Below are 16,992 nucleotides of genomic sequence, written 5' to 3' on the forward strand. Positions count from 1 at the left end.
TGTTAAAAAACATTAGAATTGCTTTCTAAATTTCATTAACTTCCCTTTTTCTTAGACATTCTCATGTTCTCCAGCTACAAAAGCAGGGAAGAAATAACTTGCATCCTGTTTTCTTCCTTGGCTATCAATTACTGCATCTGAACCCACATCCACCTCCTTCTGCACCAAAGCAATTTTATCTAAATTACTAGCATGTTATAAAAGACTTCAAAAACAATGCCTTACTTTATTCAGCAGATGCTGCAGTGCTTCTCTTGTGCAGTTATGTCTCATATAAAAATTAATAATGGCCAAATTGGTGCCATAAGTTTGCAAGTAAAACAGACACTCCCCATAAAAGGGATGTTGCTTGACTTTTCCATCCACTTTAATTTCAAAGCCTACACCGTCAACCTTCAGTATGGCTTCCAGGTCTCTCAAAGAGGCAAGGATGTCATCATCCTGTTGCTTATCGAAAAATAAAAAGACAACGTCATTAGGATTTAATAATTTACAAGATGTTACTAGAGCAACTTGCCTGAAAGTTAATCAAAAGAACACAAAAGATCAAGAATTTTTTCCCACCATATGATTAGGAAAATAAAGCTTTGTCTTCTTTTACAAGCTAAAATCATACATGAAACAGTTCTACAACTGCCATTCTCCTAAACTGAAAGAATTTGTTAAAGGTCTGATCTTTAAAGCTAAAGACATCAACAGTGACTTATAAAATCAAACTTTTAAATAGTAATATGTTTTAATAAACTGACTTTACATCAATGATCCAAGCAAATTGTTCTATATTTTCTCAGAAATGTTATTTGGCTATTTAATATTCGATTACTCAGAAATAAAAATCTGTTGCTTTTTTTAAAAAAATGATAAATCTAAATTAAAATAACTCTAGGTTTGAAATATAATCATGATATGTTGATTAGAACAATCTGGTTGGTCACAGTTATTGTGCCCAAATAGTAATATCATAAGAAATAGGAGGAGGAGTCGGCCACCCAGCCCGTCAAGCCTGCACCACCATTCAATGAGATCATATAACCATATAACCACTTACAGAACAGAACAGGCCAGTTCGGCCCTACTAGTCCATGTCGTAACAAATCCCCACCCTCCTAGTCCCACTGACCAGCACCCGGTCCATACCCCTCCAGTCCTCTCCTCTCCATGTAACTATCCAGTCTTTCCTTAAATGTAACCAATGATCCCGCCTCAACCACGTCTGCCGGAAGCTCATTCCACATCCCTACCACCCTTGCGTAAAGAAATTTCCCCTCATGTTCCCCTTATAATTCTCCCCCTTCAACCTTAAACCATGCCCTCTAGTTTGAATCTCCCCCACTCTTAATTGAAAAAGCCTATCCACATTTACTGTCTGTCCCTTTTAAAATCTTAAACACCTCTATTAAGTCCCCCCTCAATCTTCTACGCTCCAGAGAAAAAAGCCCCAGTCTGCACAACCTTTCCCTGTCACTCAAATCATGGCTGATCTAATCATAGGCTCATCTCCACCTTTTCCCAAAATCCCTTAATTCCCCTATTATGTAAAAATCTATCCATACGTGTCTGAAATATATTTACTGAGATAGCCTCCACTGCTTCAATGGGTGGCAAATTCCGTAGATTCACCACACTCTGGGAAAAGCAGTTCCTCCTCATCTCTATCCCAAATCTACTACCCTGAATCTTGAAGTTATGTCCCCTGGTTCTAGTCTCCCCCACCAAATGGAAACAACTTATCAATTTTATATTATCTATGTCTTTCATAATTTTTTTTACATTTTTATAAAATCCCCTCTCATTCTTCTAAACATCAGCAAGTACAGTCCTAGATGACTCAATCTTTCCTCATAGGCTAACCCGCTCATCTCTGGTATATCCCATACTATTGGTTCACAGAGTAAGAGGATTGTGATTATACAAATGAGATAGAGCAATATCTTCAATTAGAACTTCAGATAAAGTGAGTAACTTTTAAAGTAACATATGGCCTGGTGGGTGCCCATGATTTTTTTGAGCAACACTCAGGGAAAATCTTGCCCATGTCCAGCTTGCTTATTTCTAACTTGAATATCTAAATTCCTATTCACTGAGAATTTCTCTGCACAAAAATCTAATTCAACCTTTCCTGATAAAGTTGTTTAGCTTCGGTGGGAATTGAAACTGGTGGACAGATACCTTATGCCTCATCCCAATCCAGGCAGCGATTCAAGAGATGGAGGTCTGACATCTGACTGAATAGTTTAATGCTTGCAATGTGGAATATAGGGCAACCCTTTTCACTTTAATAGGGTCCCTGACCTAGGATTCTTCTCTTATTTTTGGTAACCAATATTATCACAAATACGTTAAGTTGGTTTGTACTAACAGAGGCGATGAGTCAACATGCACGAGTGAAATTGACGAGCTGAATGGTGCAATAACAATGATCTCGCACTCAATATCACCAGAACCAAGAATTTGAACGTGGAATTCAAGAGGGGAAAACCAAAGATGTACGATTCAGTCATCATTTGGGGGAAATCCGAGATGGAGCGGGTGAGCACATTTAAATTCCTGGGAGTCACACTAACACACAAATATCATTGTGAAGAAAGCACGTCAGCAGCTCTACTTTCTTAGGAGTTTGTGGGGGTTTGGTAGGACACCAAAAGCCATGGCCAACTTCTGTAGATGTGTCGTAGAAAGTGTGCTACCTGCTGCATCATGGCCTGTTATGGGGGCACCAATATCTCTGAGTGGAAAGCCCTGTAATAGAATGACACAGCCCAGTACATGGTAGGAAAAACTCTCTCCACCATAGGGAAAATCTACAGGGAACACTGCTGTCAGAGAGCAACAGGAAACAGCAATTATCCACACCACCCAGGACATGTTCTGCGTTCACTGCTGCCATCAGGAAAAAAAAAGCATAGATGCCACAAGACTCGTTCCACCAGGTTCAGGAACAGTTGCTACCCCTCCACAACAAAATCAGAAACTCAATTAAGGACTCTTACCTGGCACATAATTTACTATTGAATATTTATTTTAATTAATTATTTGAAGTCTTTCAAACTTTTAAATAATTCTGAAATTTAAAAGTAGTGAAACAGAACAATTATGGATGTTGGGATCTTAAGCACACAATGAGAAACTGCAAACACTCAGCAATTCAACCAGTGTCCATGGACAGTCAATGTTTTAAGTCAGTTCTGGCTTTTGAAAAAATGTTTCTGATCCAAAAAGTTAGCTAATAATAGAAATGAGTTCATTGATGCAGAGAGCTATCTGGAGACGTGGCCTCAGGAACCCCCACTAGCGATATTTGACTGAATGGTTTATTGCTTGCAATGTGGAATATAGGGCATCCTTTTTCCCTTTAATAGGGTCCCTGACCTATGACCATTTGGGGACCTACTCTGCTCTGGAGGTACATTATAACAACAAAGCCTGAAGATCAATTTAAATCACTGTGTCGTAAGAGGTTATTAAAGTTGAAGGTAGCGTTGGGAGGAGGGTAGTGCTTGAGAGGAGCAGGTTAGATCAAGCATCTTACTTGTTTCTATTTCTATAGATACTACCTGACTTGCTCAGTATTTCAGCATCTTTAATATTTCAGATTCATATTTTTAAATTAAAAAAAAATTAGACATATAGCACAGTAACAGGCCATTTTGGCCCTCAAGTCCGTGTAGCCCAATTTACACCCAATTAACCTACACCCCCAGTAGGTTTCAAACAGTAAGTATTTAGCTATCATAAACCAAATGAAATGACACGTCATAGCAAAGATCTAGAAGGACAGAGCAATTGTGAAAACCAAAAGAATCATTAGAATGACACAAACACATGCACCAACAGATCAACCGTTCATAAATCCAACTGAAAAATGAAAAGATTACCGTGGAAAGAACAGGTTTCACAGACGTCTCCAGGTGCTGTACTATTTCTTGCAGGACTGAAGAGCCAAGAGTTAACTGATTTTGGTCAAAAGGTGGTTTTAAGCAGCGACTGAACTTTTCTCGAGCTCCGGAGAGGTTCCCTACTTTGAGGCAGGCTAACCCCCAAGCATGCCAGACTCCACCTGGATCAAGGCCACTCTTGGTTGAAACCTAAAAAATACAAGCCATTGACATCAATCAACTTTGTGTCTCAATATAAACAGTGCAATGGGAGAAATCAAGTAATACTTCTAAAATTAAAATGTTTAAAATACATTGAACTCCCAGAATAAAATATACTGTCTGTCAACATATTACTCATAAGGTCTAACTTAAAAAAAGGACGGAACACAAGATAGTTGCAATTTCAGAAAGTTTACTAAATAAAAGATTCTGAAACTTGAGTTACATTTTGAGCCATTCAACACGTTGAATCCATCTTAGTTTCAAAAGAGTAATCTCATCAGCCCCATTTTCCCTCATCTTTTCTCCCCCACTGTAGTCTCTCAATTTATTCCCTCTTTCACACGCTAATTTGCAACTGTGATTCATTTTTGCCACTTACCTACAATAAAGGACAATCTACGGCAGTCAATTAACCCAGTAGCTGTACCTTCTTCAGCATGTGGGAAGAAACCCAAATATTTGGCAAGACCCCATCCAGTAACTGGGAGAATGAGCAAACTCCACACAGACAGTGCCAAAGGGCAGAATTAAACTTGGATGCGCAAAGTGAAATGTTGCTTCAATTGGAAGGAATGTTTGGGGCCCCGAACGGTGGTTGTGGGCTGCTGGAGGCCGGGAACCAAGTGGGGGAACTAGGATTCGGGCGAGTGCTGAGGGCAAGAAAGACTCCCGAAGGGCCTCCGGCACTGAACACTGAAGGCTCCCAGATCGTTTCGGAGGACATGGATGTGAGGGGGTAGGAGGGTTATGGGCAGGGAGCAGGTAGGTGGAATTAATGGAGTTTCACATAAATCGGTGCGGACTAGAAGGGCCGAGATGGCCTGTTTCCATACTGTAATTGTTATATGGTTATAGCAGTATTGACAAATTCAAGATAGCAAATTAGGCTCAGGTCAAGAATTAATTTTCCCTATGGCAAATGTTTGTATATCATTAACAGGATCATTTAGATTGCAACTTTCTCAACTCTAAATTGGAACTTTCCTAACTCAAGTCCCAAACAGCTTAAATGTTTGATCAACATCATTCCAAAGAATACTGACCAAACTGCAGCTCAACTCTGATTATCAGAAATGGTCGGGACCGGGCCTATTTCAAATAAATGATTTTTTTGGGATAACTGGTCATTTTTTAAAAACAGCCCAGTAGCAACAGCAAATCATTTGTAACAGTGATTAAACAACAACAAACCTCAAGGGTAGGCTTTATAACCATGAAATAAACTTTAATTCTCACTAAAGAATGCTGAACAAAGTAAGATAAATCCACACCAAAAACTTGAAATTCTACTCAGAGGTTTTTGCAAAATCCCATTTTTTTGTTCCAATTTGCGATGTCAGTTCAGTTCTGACAAACATTTTCAGGTAACTGAGGATTTCTGATAGTCTTGGACATCCCAATTTATCCAAAATTTTTCGGAGGCGACATGGCGTCACTTCAGCTTCAAAATTTTTTGGATTAATGAAGATTTCTGAAATCCTCAATTATCCAGAAAAAAAATATTTGGAGATGTCACTTCCAGACCCTAAAAATCTCAGATAACAGAGGATTTCAGATAATCCAATGTTGGATAACCAGAGTTGTACTATATATTAAATGGTCACGACTGGAAATCTTGTTGCAGGCACACTGGCTTCCATAATACAATTATAAAGTCAATGACCAGATCTGAAGCTTTAAAATATTATTACGAGAACCTTGTCATGCAGAAAGGCCATTTATAAGTTCTTCAGTAATGCTGCACCATTACTCCTATATCAGATACTTAATGCATCTCTCATTGCAGAAATAGTCCTTTCTAAATCAAAGTTCTCACTTACCTCAACTGCCAGTGCGTAATATTCAGTTTCCAAAAGTATATTTCTCAATCTTGTAATGGCTGTTGGTTTAAGGATTTGTTCAAGGGAAGGCACATCCTGGTAGTTAGCAGCAACTAAAATCTTCACCACATCCACCTTGCTAATATAACTGCATGAAGTAACAGAAATTATGAAACCACGTGCGAAAAAGAACTTCTCCACGATATGTAGAGCATCATTAAGGTTTTATTTCATTTCAATTTCTCAGAGGTTTTAGAATGCCACAGATATTTTCCCACACTCATGCAGGAACAGCAGGAGTCATACAAGCTCTAAAACTACAAATGTATAATCCAGAAACACGAATAAAGTTTATTTTTGAAATAAATTGCTGCACAAGAAATAGATCGTGGATGTTAAAGATAAACTGTGTCCTTCGATTTTTTTTTTAAAAAAAGGCAGAGTTTTTGTCTCCAGGTATAGTACTAGAATAATTACAGGTCTTACCTGTCACAAAGAGCCAAATCCTGGCTCCTTCCAGCTTTCACAAACATCATTTTAGCACTGAAAAGGAGTTGCTTCATGATGTCTATTAAGAGGCCAGCATCCACTTCTGGGTTTGTTAATGCATGTGATAATTTGTTGCAATTATCTATCAGTTGATGGCCACACATCATACTTTTACTGTGCAAATTCAGTATGGCAATGCATAGAGAAGCACTGGGAGCCTGAAAAATGCAACAGCAATTTTTTACATTTTGATTTACTGTCTTTATTTCTGTACATTTCCTTCTACACTTAATTGCTCAACATATTCCCAAATCTTTTTCAGCTGGCAACAAGGCAACAAGCTGCAACATACTGAAATCATTTCAACCTCAGCTTCTCTTTTTGTTTCTATCACTTGTGCCTTTTTTTCACTGTGAAGAAATTATTGATGGTCAGGATACGAGAGAGACACTGAACAAAAAGCAAGAGCTGCCTCAAGAAGGCAGCCAACATCATAAAGGATCAGTACTGGCCTGGTCTCAATCTCTTATCACTGCCCCCTTCAGGTAGGAGGTACAGAAGCTTAGTCCAGCACCTCCAAGTACAAGTCCCCCTCCCCCCCCCCTCCCCCCACCACACAATAGCTATTAGGCTCTTGAGCCTCCCTGTTCAATCCTAGCCATGAACTCCTCTGGGAGTTCCCAATAAGTCTTGAGAGAGGAATTAGCAACGATACTGTATTGCCAAGAAAGAAATTCGTATACAATCTGAGTAGAATCAGTTATTATTTGTAATAAAAAGATCTGTATGCGCTAATGAAATATCGCTTTTTTTTTCTTGCACTAACTGAATATTTATCTATCTTTTTATACTTATTATCTCTTATCTGCCTTGGCATATTGGGGTAATTAAATTTATACCATTGTAGTTGGTATATCTCATGTACCTGTGTTGCAGCCACAGGCAAGGATTCTGGTGCATTTGTACCTTGTTATCTTATGTGTATGACAATAAGCTCACATCTCATCTCAGGTGAGTTCAAGTTCACTGTCACCTGACTGCACATAGACAACATGATGAAACAGCATCTCTCCAGACCATGGTGCCCACACAAAAAGACATAATACATAATGATCACGCAAATAATCAAAATAAATATCAAAGATCTGGATGATTGTCATGGTTACAGGATATTGTTTAACAGTCTTGCAGCCTCTGGTGAGAAGCTATCCCCAAGCCAGGTAGTTCTGATTTTGATGCTCCTATATCTTCTTTTTGAAGGGAGTGGGTTGAATCATGTGCTGGATGGAAAAGGTCTTCTATAATACCTTGAGTCCCCTCTAGACAGTGTGCCCAACAAATGTTGTATAATCAAGAAATAGAAGACCCCAGTGATCTGCTCGACTGTTTTAACGATTCTCTGTAGAGATTTCCAGACTGACACTTTGCAGCTACCCTATCACACAATGATGCAGCCAAACAGGACACTCTCAAATGTACTCCTGCATAAGGTTGTTAAGAGTGAGGTCGGTACCCTTGCCCTCCTCAGCCACCTTAGGAAGTGTAAGCATTGCTGTAACTTTTAGATTGATGAGGTGGTGTTTCAAATCTAGGATCTGTTGGCTCTTCACTCTTTCCATGATGTGTAGTGGAGAATGGTCAACCTTCACCCTCGTAAAGTTCACAATCATCTATTTTGACTTGTAAACGTTGAGACTCGGGTTGTTGATCTCCCACCATTTTAAAAGCCTGGCAACCTCCTTCACATAACATGACTCATCATTGTTGCTTACGAGGCGAACTACTTCTATCATCCACAAATTTTCTGATTCTGTTGGAACTAAACCTGGCAGTGCTGTTGTGAGTCAGCAAACATGAACAGTCGTGGGCTGAACACGCAGCCCTGAGGTGCGCCAGTGCTCAGCGCGATCGGGCTTGAGGTTTTGCTACTATCCCGGAAAGACTGTTGTCTTTCTGTCAAAACAACCAGAATCCAGTTGCAGAGAGGGTTGTTGAGTCACAGCAAGGATAGTTAATCTACCAGCCTCTAAAGTATTATCGTGTTAAATGCTAAAGTCAATGACCAACAACCTGGCGTATGAGGCATTATCCTCCAGATGGGTCAGTAAGCAGTGAAGGGCCAAGGCTACTGCATCATCTGTGGACCAATTTAGACAGTAGGCAAACTGGAATGGGTCCAATGTCACTGAAAGGTGTGCTTTGATGTGATCCATCACCAGCCCCTCAAAGCATTTCACAACTATAGACATCAGTGCCACTGGGGGTAGTACTTTAGTTTGGTTACCATCACTTTCTTAGGCATCAGAATGATGGCTAGCTTTTAAACTGCGGGATCAGTGATCTACTACAGTGAGATGTTGAGGATGTCTGTTAGGACCTCTGTCAGCTGGGCTTATCTCAACAGTAACCAGGAACTGAAGCCACAGACAATTACAACTGGATCTTGAGGCAATTATATTGTGCTGACAGCTATCCCAGTTGAGATGCATATAAACAGAGACCAACAATTTTTACTGGTACATAGATTTGGGATGATTTAATGTTGCTTAATCCATTGGTTTATTTCAGGAGACCCTTGTGTGGAATTTTTCTTACAACATATGGACTTTAATCATTTCTTTATTCAGGAAACAATATTCAAAAGCATTCCATCATACATTTTAAGATGCAGCTCAGTGGTAATACTTAAATGCCTGACTCAAAAGGTTGTAGATATAAACCAGATTCCAAGAATTAGGCATGTAATTTAGGTTGGAATTTTAGTGTAGTATCAAATGAATACTATAATATTGGTGGTACTATCTTTTTGACAAGCTTATGATCCAAAACAACAAGACAAAAGCAAAAAACTGTGGGTACTGGCAATCTGAAATAAATAAAAAGTAATGAAGTTACTCAATAGTAGAAGTGGCATCTGTGCAAAGAGTAGCAGAACTAATGCTGCATTAGTTTCCACATTTATGGGTACATATATGGCATGAAGGAACCACACAAAAGCAGCAGCTAGTTCACTTCATAAACTCGTAAGATGTATCAATGCAAACCATATAAGATTCTACAAGTGGTCCCCAGAAGGTAAGACTGAAGAATAAATAATGGGAAATTAAATATATAAAAAAAAGAAGAAACTTTAAGCATTTATCACAAAAAAAGCCAGGTAAAGTAATACAACCAACAGTTGACAAATTCCATTGGACAATAAATCCAAAATTTGAAAAATGACAGCCAATAAGTCTTGAGAGAGAAATTAGCAACGATACTGTATTGCCAAGAAAGAAATTCGTATACAATCTGAGTAGAATTAGTTATTATTTGTAAGTTTGTAGGTTCTGCCTTGTCTGTGTTGGTTTCCTCCGGGAAATTTTTTTTAAAATGTCCATTCTGGGAGCATTATTAGCATTAACACACCATGCTATAATGAATAAGAAATGAGGGCGCTTATGGGAAGCAGCCTCTAACGATCTTAAGTTATTGATTTCAACTTGTAGAAGTGGGATTGAGAAAGGATCAGCATAAGTCATCTGAATACCTAGCTAGAATAGTAACATTCATTGCTCAGATGTCCACTACTCAAATACATTGTTTTATTCAGGATGTTTACCACAATAAATGGAGCACATTGCAAAACATATTTGTTATGGGCACTGAAGTGCTTACATTGTCTGCAAGATATCTTTGAAGAACACATTATTTATTTTATTCTGAATCAATTTACAATTTGTCATGGTTGTAACTGTATCAAATATCCATCAAACAGAACTTTTAACCATTAAACAGTCCTGCAACAACAAAAAAATAAAGATACAAGAATAGGAAGCCAAGAAGTTTCCACTTCTTACCTGCTCATAGAAAAATTCACTGCGCGCATTTTCATTCTCTTCCTCATTCAGAGTGAGGGTCCAAAATGCTTCTGTCATCCTTGGCATCTGTAAAGCATCAGCACAACTTCTGGCATCTAGGACACAACAACAGAGTCGTACTCATCCATCAAGCAGCTAGGAAAACAAATCAGAATATTGTCATAAATATTTTAGGGTTGCTCACCTTCTCCCTCATCGAGTTGTTCTTTTCCTCTAAATAAAATAAAATACACAAAATTATAAATTAATAACACAGAATTTTAAAAAGTCCAAAATTTAAACTTCATTTAGTGATTCTTACAGAACCATTTAAGAAATGTTAATATGTCCAATATATTAATAAATAATTTTTATACATTTTGGTTTGTTTTATAAAGATCATTTACTTTTAAAATATAATGCATCATAGTATTAATTTTTAAAAATTATATTCAGTGCACAAAAACACCACTAAAAATCCAAATGCCAGTTCGTTCTGATGAATTCAGATTGGGATCTTCTACAGTACGACAATAAATATAAAATAACTGATGTATTAAAATGGTAAAGCACTTAAAATCCATGTCTTTTTTTAACAATAAGCTAAATTCACAAAAGAGAATTTCTACATATTGCGTAATCCATTCATGATGAATAATGACCTCAGGAGAAACATTGCACCTTGAATGCAGACTTGTTCTTCAGTGTTCTTGCAAATGTACGGTGTATGACACTTCTATTTAAGGAGAGCATTCTCCCAACCAGGGGAAGCAATAGAAAATTAAGCAAGATGCATGGTACTGAACAGTGTAATGTATCAAACTGTAATGTTAACCTCCAGACTGAGCCAGTTAAAAAATCAGTAACCAACAGCAAAGCTTCAATACTGGACCATCATGGATGAAGGAATCACGATGCCTTTTCACTGTCATATTATTCAAGGTACTGCATGGCAAATCTATTTCTAAATACAGACACAAGATTTATAATGACAGCATAAAAATAAGGCAATAACATAAATCTGAGGACTGAACCTGATTCAATTATTTGTCAGTACCGTATCCAATTCACATGGTGTACTTCTCCAGCCATAAACTCAGCCCCATTGCAATAAACACTGTCAAGCACCTACAAAGACATTAGAACCTCGAGAGCTCTTGGCGAGTGAGGAGGCAGTATCCTTTTACACATTTCCACAACTCTGGGCTATGACCAGATGGCACTGAGCAGTTACCTCAGCTCTGTCAGCATATACCAGTGAAATTCTGTTCAAAGGTTTGCAGTGAATTAAGGATGCAGGCTGGAAACAAAATTTGGTGTACCATATTTCAGCTGTCAAGAAGACGGAAGCCCCACAGCTGAGACCCTTATTAACCAAATGCCCCTCATAAATGGACTAGATTCTGCAAGAAAATGCATTCTTGGGCAGATGCCCAAGCTAAGAGAAATGCACCTTTCTATCCATCTTTTTACAACTGCATGGGAGAGTTGAGAGGTATATTTTGATCAGATTTAGTGATCTTCCCTGGCCCTAAAATAAACTGTACAAAACAGAGGCACAGATGAGAATCTAGGAGAAGACAGCAGAGAGTCCTTCACCAGGTAGATCGATTCAACTTGATGCCCAAAAAGTAGACAACAACTTTTAATTGGTAGAAATGAGCTACCTTCCTACTCTTTTACAACTTGTCCTATTTTATGGCATTGAATTTGATAATTACTCCAACCATTATCCTTCCGAGAGTAAATGAACTGCACTAATTGTATTGAGAAGTAAAAGGCAAGATCTTGCACTTTCGGCCAATACTATTAAAATTTAACATTCCTTATCCTGCAACGAAACCATCAGATGTACTAACTGCAAGCCCTTGAACTTCTGCCTGACTTGCATGGTTTCCTTGATGCCCTCTCCTCTCAATCTAAAATACAAATAGTCTGAGATGGAACATCTTACAGCATGGTTAGCTATACAATTTCAGATTTTCTCTGCTATGTAACAGTATATTCACCAACAGGCTAAAACAAATATTTTTTGAAGGTAGTCCCTTGGGATCAAGAATGACTTGCTTCCACTCTATTTCTGCAAAATGAACCAGAAAACAAAGGGGCAGAAAATTCTTAGCAGGGCAAGCAAAAGTAATTAATTTGTGAAGTAACGCACTCTTTCCACTATTTACTTTGTCCTTTCATTGCTTCTGACACCTGGTCTTGAGATTCTCAGTATTTGAGAACATCCTTGACTTTCTTGTCAATCTCTTCTTGTGACAGCCGTGAACAAATAGCACATTTAATTGTGAAGGAATGAAAAAAAATGCCAAAAATAAGTGCAGCAGATCTCACATAAAACCACTATCTTGGAAAAGTTAACTTTAGAAACTTAAAATACTCCAACCAAAGATGGTTGTTCAGTGATGGTCTTCATAAAAAGAAGCACATTTAACTCTTTACATATTTAACCCATGGGCGAAACGCAGGCAAATGGGACCAGCCCAGAATAGTCAGCATGGACTTGTAGGGCAGACATGGCCTGTTTCCATGCCATAAACTGTTAACATAGTATTTTTACAAGTAGTCTTTTAAAATATTGATTCACTGTAACTGATTTGGTGTTATATTCGAGAACAGATTTTCAGATTTTAACAAAGCACATCAGACAGTAGAGCAGCATATCAAAACTAAGCAGTTATTCCTCCTGCCGCAATATATATTGACGATGGTATAAGTAAAATTAAGTCCATAGTGATCTCGGGCTTACTTTGTATGATAGTAATTATAACATTGGTCGCAAACTCGTGCTGGGTTCTCCCTGCAGCCCTTAACCACCATTTTCTTTGATGAACATGACTGACAAACAACACGACCACAGCGTCTGCAATGATGTCGACGACTGAACTAATCAAGAAAGAGAGCTTTAGGTTAGAGAATGATAAAGGCCACTTTAAGATTTAGCATTATTAATAAAAGTCACATTTAAATTTCACTGCAGCTTGCAGCGCAAATACTTGATTCTTTTTCTCTGTTTACATTACTGCTCTAAATATACCTCAAAAAAAATTTTTTTTTAAAGCAGATACTGGAAATCTGAAGATAGAAAATGCTGAAAACACTGCGCCTTATTTATTCAAGTGTCTGTAGTTATGTAAATGTAGTTAGATTCTACCATCTCCTCACAGCAAATTCCAGGTATCAATCCACCTTATATAAAAACAAATCTCTTTAACAGATCTTTCTCTTGCCTTAAACCTGGTTTCTGAATCCCCAAGAATGGCACAAAGATACTGACCACACTATCCACACTTCTCATTTTATATACCTTAATCAGACTTGTCTCGGTCACAATGCCCAAGATTGGGTGGGCCCCAAAAAGCCGAGAAATCAGTGCCTAACAATGTATGGGAGTACCCTGCACCATAGATTGGCAGCAGCTCAAGAAAGCAGCTCGCCACTTAGAGGCAAATTCGTGATTGGTAATTAATGCTGGTGTTTTCTTCATCAACCATATAGTATGAAAACATAATGAAAATAAAAGGTACTGAGGTCCATCTTCATTATGATGAAACTTGTTAAAAACTTGCGCTCTGAAGATTTTTCCTTTCCCTCTCTTTCAACTGAATCCAACCTTTGAAAGGTTTATACACATTTCTGCCTGAACTTTCAGTGAAAAGAATAGACAAAAAAACCAGCTGTCAGCTCAATGTACAAAAACATTAATCAATAATGTCAATTCACAAGCTTCAAGGAATAGGTTTCTAAAGATTTTGTGTGAAGTTTCCTCTGATGCTCTTAAATTTCACAATTCCTCCAACTCAAGTTAGTTAGGGCTATCTGCTATAATTTTTAGAATATTCTTGAGCTGGTTTCAAAAAAATGTGGCTTAATTAGTCTCAGTGGAAAAGTCTCTTGAAACAGGATCGCTCTGTGAAAAGTCACGCGTAAGCCAAAAAAATGTGGATGTGTAAGGAAGCACATTTCAAATAATTGGTCTGAGCAATTCATTTTTTCCTTTTGGATCCTTAGTTGCCACTGGAAATATAATTCTGGTAGCTCTGGTATTTCATTTATTGACATTGGTGCTGGACCCAGACTGCCCAGTTAAAAAGAAAAAAAAATAGATTATTAGAAAACAAAGCCTCCCACACAATGGAATCACTGAGCAATGATGGAAACCATGATAAAGCTTGATTACAACCCTTGATGAAGAATGAAATGAATGAAATTTAGCTAATCAGTTTCTGTGGAGCTATTATTCAACAGCCTTTGGCTGAAGGCCCACAAGAAGCATAAAGCACTTCAATTAGAAATGATCAACATCCGGACTAAATTACATGAAGACAATTTTTTTTTAAATAGAAAAGCATTTTTTTTTGCTTGATAAGTCATTATGCAAAGCTACTGGGAACCAGCATTGCAAAAAATAAAATCTAATTTTACCCATCTCTCCTTACCATGGTAAACCTTTCCTTGTAACACACCATGCAAAACATTGCCTTGCTGTCAGGGACCCAATCTTTCCTAGCAGGTGGGTTTTCTGGAGGAACAAATTCGCTAATTGGCTCAGACCTCCGAATAGATTCTTCTTCAGGGGTCGATGATGTGTGAAGAGGGGGATCAACTGCAACATGAAATAAGATTTAGAGCTAAATAGAAAATTAAGATAATTAAATATCCAATCATTGGGCATCGTTTAAAATTAGAATCTTTGTAAAACAGCCTGTTAACTAACATAAAAAAAATTCTGAGTCTGTAAGTGCCAGTAAAACCGAACAATGAAGCAAAGTGAAAATGCAGAACATTAGATAATTATTATTTCATCCATAACATTGGTTTCAAAACTCGCTGAGAAAATAATTCACCTTCTTGATCTCTAACGCTGTGGTGTTCTGGAATGTCATAAATAAAGCACTCTACAGCCTAAAGCCATAACAGGAATATCTACATTCTTGTAATTTTAGTTCTTTCAAAGTTATTATAAATTAACATAACCATTAGCCACCTTGGTTATCCAATCTAACCAATTTTCATAATAGAGTGGGGGTTTTTCTTTATGGGAATTAGGAGAAATTGTTAATTACAAGTTGCAAAGTCAAAAAAATTATACCTTTTAAAATTAATAGTGGCCAAAAATATTTAAAATCAAAAATAAAAAGACTGAAACTACAAGCAATCATGCAAACACACAGACATGCAGGAACACAACAGGCACACTGAGGTTATTTCTTCAATGGAAGGGAAGACCATTCAACAGAATAGTCACAGAATGCTTTCCTAAAAAAAAAATGGGAACTAAGAATATTCAATTTTGTTGTTAAAAACTCCATAAAGATTTGGGGTTAGGGAATACAGCAGTATTATTAGATGAATTTTGAATTGCTGAAGAGTTCAACAGATGTCATCATGGGCCAAATAATTTCATGCTATGCTGCAAAATTTATGATTTTATGGCATTTTCCTCACCAGAAGCCAAGCTGGTTTGCTCAGTATTTAGCAATATGGCGATGATCTCTGGTCCTGCACTCTGAGTGAGCAAATCCTGAAGACTAATTACAGAATCTAGACAAAATAAACAAAGCATCATACTAGATTAAAGTCATGTGTCAAGTCCAAACTTCACAACCTCAGACTTACATAATTTATTAATATAGAAAGTGTCCATTTCGCTTTCATGGGCCAACTGAATGAAAATGCATCGTTAGTCCAGGAATACTGATTTACCCTTTAATACAAGTAGGCTATGTCAAGAGAAGGACAGTGACAAACAAATCTAACTACTTTTCATCTGACCCCTGACAATTGGTAGAAAAGGCAAGAAAAGAACTTCAGATAACTCAAACTCACTTGCATGGTGTCAGGCAGAGCAAAAGGCCTTTTTATAGTGGATATTCTCCGCCTTTACATCGATTCACCTACCTTTATAAAAAGGCAGATTCTGGATTTGGACTCCAATTCGTCTTGGGGGATAATCCCAGAGGTGGAGTGAGTCACTCAACCTTGTTCCATAAAGGGAATGCCGCTGAATGCTTTGAGGGCGGCTGATGATGTCACCAGCCAGTGACCCAGGAGCCACCACCAGGGCTCCCACGGTGATTGGTGCTGGGGTTAGGGCTCCCTCCTGCCACCTAGAAATCTCCTCTTCCCTGCTCTCCCTCCGCTCCTTGCTCCTTCAACAAGGCCACCAAGACTGAGGAGCCAGAGGGCAGCAAGAAGCCGGAGAGAGCAGGAATGGACATGCAAGGTGAGGGGGAGTGGAGGGCGTCTTGCCCAACAGGGGCAAGGAGAATCAGAGCCCACTGAGCCACCGGGTGAAGGGACCCAGGTGCTGAGCTCCATGGCTCGGGAGGAAGGAGGAGAGATTCTGAGGAGTGGACATGGAGAAGCAGAACCAGGGAGTCCGGTGGATGAAAGAGAGAAATGAAGAGCCGGCCTCAGTGTGCTGGAGCTGGAAGAAGGAGGCTCAGGTTTTATAACTAGAGCCTCTTTTTGTTTTAATGCAGGATCAATGACCGTTTTTGTTACCCATAATCCCTCATGCAGCTGGAACCGCTCTGCATTTCCCAGAGAAGTTCCAGCTGCACGTATGATTATGGGTAACGAAGATGGCCATTGCTCGGCACGCGTTTAACCTCTCGGCGATGGGCAACACTACTGCACCACTCGACCCGCCTCTCTCAGCTCCAGAGGTCAGCTCCCGACGGCGCTCTCCATAAAAACAATATTGGATCAGCCTTGTAGGCCTTCTCCAAAAAA

General features: G+C 38.5%; 1 protein-coding gene across 1 annotated transcript in view; it reads right to left on the reverse strand.

Annotated features, from left to right (window-relative positions):
- Positions 1–16,992, reverse strand: part of zfyve26 (zinc finger, FYVE domain containing 26) — a 109,393-nt gene that overhangs the window by 12,604 nt on the left and 79,797 nt on the right. The window contains 9 exon segments of the mRNA XM_069917086.1: positions 226–447; positions 3,876–4,085; positions 5,921–6,068; positions 6,407–6,627; positions 10,249–10,364; positions 10,454–10,482; positions 13,004–13,140; positions 14,694–14,860; positions 15,703–15,798. Coding sequence (XP_069773187.1) covers positions 226–447; positions 3,876–4,085; positions 5,921–6,068; positions 6,407–6,627; positions 10,249–10,364; positions 10,454–10,482; positions 13,004–13,140; positions 14,694–14,860; positions 15,703–15,798 — 1,346 coding nt within the window.

This window comes from Narcine bancroftii, chromosome 2 (assembly GCF_036971445.1).
Source record: "Narcine bancroftii isolate sNarBan1 chromosome 2, sNarBan1.hap1, whole genome shotgun sequence".
NCBI lineage: Eukaryota > Metazoa > Chordata > Chondrichthyes > Torpediniformes > Narcinidae > Narcine > Narcine bancroftii.